Below are 7,435 nucleotides of genomic sequence, written 5' to 3' on the forward strand. Positions count from 1 at the left end.
GTACTGACATGTCTCTCTTTTTTTTCCATCAGACACTTCTGCAGTGAAGCGGTGCAACTTTGCCCTGAACACATCAAAAAGTGCTGAGTCACCTGAACCATCCTCAGCACCTCAGAGCTTTTGCATCCTCGAGCAAGGATGCACTGATCGAGACAACTTCCTGACGGGCAGACCACAAGTGGTGCGGATAGGCAGCACCAGATCCTCCACCCTGACTCTTGTACACGCATGAGTACGTGGCCACCCACAGCTCCAACACCATCGTCAAGTTTGCTGATGACACTTCTGTCATAGGCCTGATCCCCGGCGACGATGACAAGGCCTGCAGAGAGGAGGTCAGAGCCCTGACATCTTGGTGTCAGGACAACAACCTCCATTTCAACGTCAGCAAAACGAAGGAGCTGATTCTGGACTACAGGAAGAGAAAAGGAGTAGAACTAGTCCCCCTCTACATCAACGGGACCACGGTGGAGCGAGTCAGCAGCTTCGGGTTCCTTGGGGTCCAAATCAGTGATGACCTGACCCGGACCCATCACACAGACTCCATCAGGAAGACGGCCAGACAGCGGCTCTTCTTCCTCCGTAGGCTGTGGAGGCTCAACATGGATGCCAGAATCCCCTATGTCCTACAGGGGCAGCACAGAGAGCATCCTGACTGGCTGCATCACCGCCTGGAATGGCCGCTGCACCGCCCTGAACCGAATGGTTAACAGAGGGTGGTGATGTGGTGACCTCTAACCCAGCGGTGCAGGAAGAAGACCAACCGGATCATTAAAGACCCCTATCACCCCAGCCATAGACTGTTGGGCCCGGATGCTGCGGTACAAGCTGGCCCACAGTACTGCAGCATCAGGCCCCGCACCATCAGGCTCAGAGACAGTTTCATCCCCCAGGCCATAAGACTTTCAAACTCGTCCAATCTGTCATAATTCCACTAACTCTGTACCTAAGCACATTTGCACTATTGCATTTTGCACTATTGCAAACATTTGCACTATTGTTTTTCTTTTTTTCTTTAGGTGTATATATATATATATATATATATATATTTAAGATATGTATATTCTATTTCTATTTAAAATTGTTATATTCTTTTTTATCTTATTTTACTCTATATATTTTGGTCTGCTTGTAATATTCTGAGCATTGCTATAAGAGAGCCTGTGACCCAAGCATGTCATTGCGAGTGACTGCTTAATGGAATCGTTGTGCATATGGCACAACGATTATATATCAAATCTTGAAACTTGAAACTTCTTCATTCTCACGATCAGTGCATCAGTGCTCGACCACATCCTCCCCCTCTGTAATTGTGTCACGGGTTACAATGAGGTATCGAAAACAGTCTTTTATGTGTGTGCAGAGTTTAGTTATAACATTTTTGATCAACTTATCTGTGTGACATATTATCTAAATAGGAAGTGATGTCCACTCACATTTACGTTTGATAAGAAACCGTTATTTATTCACATGAAAAATATGTAACATACTATCCAGTAGAATATAACCTGAATATCAGATACTCTTTTAATGATATGACAACTGTGTGTTGCTTTTTCATTCAAATACATTCATCAGGTACAGTGTATATTAGATTATTTACATATTGTTTATATTGGATGCATGACATTTAATACAACATGCTGTGTAAATGAACTCAAACATATAATCTCGTCACGAAAATTGACAGACGTAATTTTAATGGTCGTATGGAAGTATCATGAAGGCCCCCATGAAGTTGTCTGCAGGTCCCGGACGAATCTTCTGTATATTATCCAACGTGACAAAAACTTGATCTCCTCTCTGCAGATGGAAGATCCCAGCCAGGAAGCTGTTCCACAGATCTTCCATTTCCAAAGACTTCCCACTCACAGGTTTTGGTGTCCGGCAGCGAAAGCTAGTGGAAAAAAACAAGAAGAGATGTCTCAACGGAAACTCACCTCAAAACGATAAAGACTGCATGCCTTCAAATACACAGATGTGAAGATACAAACAGGATGCACCCGAGTAAGCACAGGTGCAGCGACAGAGTGAAGAAGTGAAGTGCAGCACAAGGACTAACCTCTTCGATCTCATCAGTTCTATTGGTCGGCCGTAGGCACTGGTTTCTTTTACGACCTTGTGCACGATAAGTGAACACTCCAACACAGCATTCAATTGCACTTTGGAGTACAGGTAGTAGTAACCTTCCCTTTCCACCAACAGTCGACCTTTGTCGTAGCCCATTTGGTGGGTGATGGCGTCACCACCTTCATGTATCCACTGCACCACATCGTTCTCCCCTGCAGGAGTGTTGGAGCCTGAGAGAAACACGACATAAGAGAGTTTTTTTAACAGAGAAAATAAAAAATATGAATTAAATTCAACCATTTTGGTCATTGACATTATTTATTATTGAAATGAGGGGAGGGCACTGACCCATCAGGTGAGCAAAGGGCCTCTGTTGAACCTGCTCCAGGTGAGGTCGCTGTATGTGAAGCTCATGGAGCTCTGTTCAAGAAAACAGGTTCAGATCAGTCAATCAATCAACCAATGGATCAATCAAAGTAAAACAACTGTATCTGAATGTTGACGTTTGGTTTAGCATGTTAGAGACTGGACATTCTTTCACTAAAGCTTCATTTTATGCATTCAAATTCATGTTAACAGTAGGTCAGAAGTGTAGCATTAATCAATTTATCATATAACTGTGACTGTTCTTCCCACTATATACAGCTCAAGCACCATAAATTATGATCATTCATTACCTTTAGATCCCATTTGACCCATCATGGTGCCACCCTGAAACAAAAGAAAAGGAGTGAAAAGTCACACCAGACACACCAGACCACATTCGGATGTGGGCGGGTGGGCCGCATATGAAGGACCGCCTACTCGGCTGATGACCCCCAACAGTTTCATTGTGAACTGATTTGTCTGTGACCATCATTAAAGTATCCATAATGACCACGACAACATGACTGATACTTTTCTTAAATTGGTGAAATGTTTCTTCACTGCGGCTACACGAGATTCATACAGCACCTCCTGACTCCTCTCCCTCTCATGTTGACACACTGACACACACAAACTTCTTCATCTGTCAACTCTGTTAACTCAGACTGGGTCAAATTAAAATAATTAGGTCTTTATGCACACAAATAACATTACGTGTAAATTTGCATGTAGAGCAGGGAAGTGAAATCCACGCTTCACACAGGAGACGCATTCAGGAAACATTTTAAATCCAGGTGTGAACACCTGTGCTAAACGCTGGCCACTTGTGATCCCTCAGAATGGATGTTAACACCAGGTGTTTACAAGGCCACTCTAACCACCTTTCAGCCTAGGTGAACCTGGTCCCAGAGCTGGTTGGGAGTTTGTTCAACTTGCAAAGCTTTTAAGAACCACTTTGCTTTTCCAATGGTTGAAGTCGCCATGTAGCCATGTCATTATCAGTGTATATGTCACTCTATACGTCTCTGATTTCCCAGCAATGCTAGCACTGACTTCGAGCATCTACAATGGTGGACGACAGCTTCTCTTTTCGAGTGTTGCTCCTGCGTTTGCAAATCTTAATCCAAACACGATGGGTCCAAAGCATTTGCACTGCTCAACATGATTGCTTTTAGCATTAGTTTTACACAACACAAAGGGCTTTTCTTTTTTTTTTTTTATGGTGGTCCAAATTCTTTTGTTGGCCATATTACTTAGTAGTGGGTCACAATAATACCGACCCCAGCTGCTGAACCAAGCGTTTCGTTCGTCCAAACCAACTAAGTGTTGATACCAGCTTCAAACCATTTGTTGTGACTGAAAGCCAGATTTTGGGCTGCCAAATCAAAAAAAGTGGTTTGAGATCCGGCACTGGCTCCGAACCGGCCCTTGAATTGCCTTGGGGGAGGCCTGGGACACATGTTGACAATGATATTTACCTGCTGGCCAGATGTTTGAGGGTTGGACAGATTCAGGTAGTAAGGGCGAGTCCCGTCCTGGGAAAGGACCGGCAGCAAGAGGAACAAAACCAAAAAAGGAGAGCAGGAGATGAACACGTTTCAAAATCTGTACCTCTTTGCAAACAAGATGTCAAAGGTTCAACAGCGTGTAAGAACAGGAAGTGTCTTGCTGCTTAGAGCTCTATAGAAATGTACGTGTAGAGCTGTGGAAATATCTGTATCTATATATATAGACACAAGCAAATCTTTTGTGGTATTGGCAAACTGTACTTTACTAAAGGCAACAGATTAAATTATTGTTGCAAAAAACAACATAATAATTGTAACATGTTAAATGCCAACATTTTCTCCTACTGAGAAACACTGTAAAGTGATGAGTCTTCTTTGGCTATTACTTTGGTTTCCTTTCTCCTTTCACTTATGAATGATGCTGAAAGATGAACTTTCCTCAAGCGTATTCAAGCGTGTGTAAACAGCATTATGAAAAGTGATGTTATATTGAGGCTTTGCACTTGAGAGAGATAGGAAAGGGAAGTGGAACTAGGAACAGACACATTTTATCATCCTGTAACCCTTGAAGAGCAAATGATTACCCATGCACAAATTTGAGCTGTCCACGTCATGACTGACGTAGAGTGAAAAAGGGAAATTTTAAGTGTAAAGGAATTTCCAAGCGCTCTCTCTCTTTCACTGACAGGAACAGATACACAATTGCATGCAGACATCAGCCTCACCTCCGTTTTTTTGTACAGCGTATAGAGGAAAAAACCCTGCACGACAAGTCCCAACATGGTCAGTCCCACTAGCAGGAGGAGAAGCTGTTGGCCTGCCGTTGCCCACATCGGTTTCTTCTTCCCGGACACTGAGACACAGTTTGAGTGAGCGTCAACCACAAACACATGGGGGCAGGTGCCCACATCTCCCTCTGCCATCCTGCACCAGATCACACCTCCACCTAGGGCCCTGGAGCTGAAGGTCGAAGGGCCTGATGTAGTGGGGAAAGGGATGAAGACAGACGGGTTAGGGGTAAAAGGTAGAGCAAAGGAGCAGAGGAGCATGGGAACAGAAAAACTGAAAAACTGAAAAACCACAATTAAAAAAGTTTTGCAATGAAGAGCCAAGAGAAAAAATGAAGAAATAATTCCCTGAGGGACACAAGACATAGAGAAAGAGCCTCAGTAAGGTGCTTGTAACGCAACCTGCGTTACAAGCATCACTTATCCAGCTGCAGCAGAGTGGTTCTTACACACACTCCCTGGAAGCCCCTCTAGGATATATTAGTAAAAAGAGTCCCAATAAATAACACATATGACACAATAAATATAATAAAATCAACAACATTTTCTACAATATCACTCTGTGATTTAGATTTTCTTGATTCCTCACCTTTAAAAACTGACCTCTGCCTGCACCCAACAAAGATCCCAGCCCTCCCTCACCTCTTGTGTCCACTCTCCCACTGTCAGCTATCAGTAGTGTAGCTTTTTTAAGTGTGCTCATATAAGCAGGAAATGAAGATAGCATGGGGAACAGGCTGAGAGAGAGAGAGTAATGTGCATGTGAGTGTGTGTTGGACACTCCCCAAAACTACTGAATGTAGTTATCATCCCTCAGCTCACACTTCCTTTTCTCTCTTCAACTTCTCACTCATTGTGTTTCATACTCTGTTCAACGCTTTTGGTTTGTTTTCTCAGTTTAGCCTCTTCTTTGTCTGTTTCTGAGAAACGCCGCTTTGTGTAGTTGAGTAGTGTGCTTTGTATTGATTTGTCAGGGTGACTTATAACCTCAGTCTATGTGACAGTAGAGGTGTTTTAGTAGGCTGAGTTTGGGGTCAAGCTAATTCACACCATATCCTTAGTGGATGCTAAAACATAATTGTCCTATCGCCCACTGTGAGTTTCATCTGTGCTTTAATGCTGAATCAAGTGAGCATCACTCACATGGCAACACTGTCATGTCAAATATTTGTCAATATAAACCTCTCTGGTGATGCTTTGAGCAACTTTTTGCTATTCTTTATTTTTGAGGAACTCTGTGGTCTAATTACAGCTGCAGAGGACTGGACGCAGTGAAGGACAATGGAGCTCAAGTGTAACAGTTCCTCCCCTGCTAACTGTTAATGTTTTCTGCATGAGTTGCGACACATTGAGAAATCTTGTCATCTTCCTTTTTTATTACAACTGATTTATCAGCACAATTTAAGGAACTGATTGTTACACTTGCAACATACAACTGTGATGTTCCACTTAATGCACGTCTCGAGAACAAAAGTGCAGAAAGAGACTTAATTATGGCTATTCCTTTCTGTGTTTCTTCATCTTGTTTTTTCATAGAAATACTTTAGTTTTTCTTGCTTTATCAAACATGTCATCTTCTTATGTGCTGTACGTTAACATTGATGTTGCATCTTCAGGAGCTTTACTCGTGAGCATCCAGTTGCCAATGGCAAAATGGTGTTTCCTAAATATTATGGTTACAACTTTTATACAATCCATTTAGTATTTTATTTTTATTTTTATTATATTTATTTTTACATTTTGTTTTGGACCCTCGTACTATTTCATACTAAGTATGAATTGAAAATGTCGTAACTATGTACTTTATGTGCACTGTCTCTATTTTGTATGAGAGCGGCATCATGCTGATGCACGTAGATGCTAGGAACATGTTGTGTCAATTAACAAACTAATGTATACGTATATATGTATATATTCTTTTTTTTTTGTTGCTGTTTTTTGAATACTTTGACCTCCATTATATGGTTTGCCCTTTATTTTACATTGGGTTATACCATACCTGCTATGGTTGAGGTTGATGTATTTCTGGAAACAATAACATCCAGTTTCCTGTTTACACGTGTGCACCTGCTGAAGATGGCCATGATACCATGAGGATCATCACAGATATATTCATCTGGCAAGTGTGATTCATATTCCTTGAGATTTAAAAGCTGTGTCAAATGTAATATGTATGTATAATTAGTATATGAACTACAGGAAAGATTATTCTTAATTTGTTCTGCATTAAACTTGGGTGAATTTTAACCCTACTTTTTTACTTGCTTTTGTGTTTTCACATACTGCCCTTCCAGAGGTTCGGATATCAGTGCTGACAGCAGCTTAAGAGAGCTGCATGGAAGAGGCTAGCACACTGTCATTTCAAGCATTTTACATTTTTTGGTTTTGTTTTAATGAGCTATTGAAACTAAATCTGCTGTACTGCTTCAGAGTACAGAGTTTATTTATTGGTGCCTGGGGGAATTATTAAAAATGGCATATTGTGGAGGGACAACACATACATAATACTGTTCAGCGTTATATTATTACTATTATTTTTATTATTATTATTATCATCATCACTGAGTTTTACCTTCATGTGTTCAATCTATCATTCACCACAGACAGTACAGACTACAGGTCGCACAGTAGCTATAGTAACGCACATCGTGGCTGTGGGTGAAGACCTCAGCTCCACGGTGATTGGAGGAGGATTGCTACTCT

The 7,435-nt window shown here is 41.6% G+C and overlaps 1 protein-coding gene across 2 annotated transcripts; it reads right to left on the reverse strand.

Annotated features, from left to right (window-relative positions):
- Positions 1-1,437: 1,437 nt before the first annotated feature.
- Positions 1,438-5,479, reverse strand: LOC128437308 (tumor necrosis factor ligand superfamily member 14). Of its 2 annotated transcripts, none has more exons than XM_053419410.1 (7): positions 5,322-5,479; positions 4,670-4,920; positions 3,915-3,971; positions 2,748-2,781; positions 2,419-2,490; positions 2,063-2,300; positions 1,438-1,897 (listed from the first exon to the last, which is right to left on the reverse strand). In XM_053419410.1, exons 2-7 carry the CDS (start codon positions 4,865-4,867, stop codon positions 1,699-1,701), a joined length of 798 nt encoding a protein of 265 aa, XP_053275385.1. In that variant the 5' UTR covers positions 4,868-4,920; positions 5,322-5,479; the 3' UTR covers positions 1,438-1,698. The 2 variants fall into 2 exon arrangements, with proteins under 2 accessions (XP_053275385.1, XP_053275384.1); XM_053419409.1 differs by having other exon boundaries at positions 5,375-5,466.
- Between the last annotated feature and the right edge of the window lie 1,956 nt (positions 5,480-7,435).

This window comes from Pleuronectes platessa, chromosome 3, assembly GCF_947347685.1.
Source record: "Pleuronectes platessa chromosome 3, fPlePla1.1, whole genome shotgun sequence".
NCBI lineage: Eukaryota > Metazoa > Chordata > Actinopteri > Pleuronectiformes > Pleuronectidae > Pleuronectes > Pleuronectes platessa.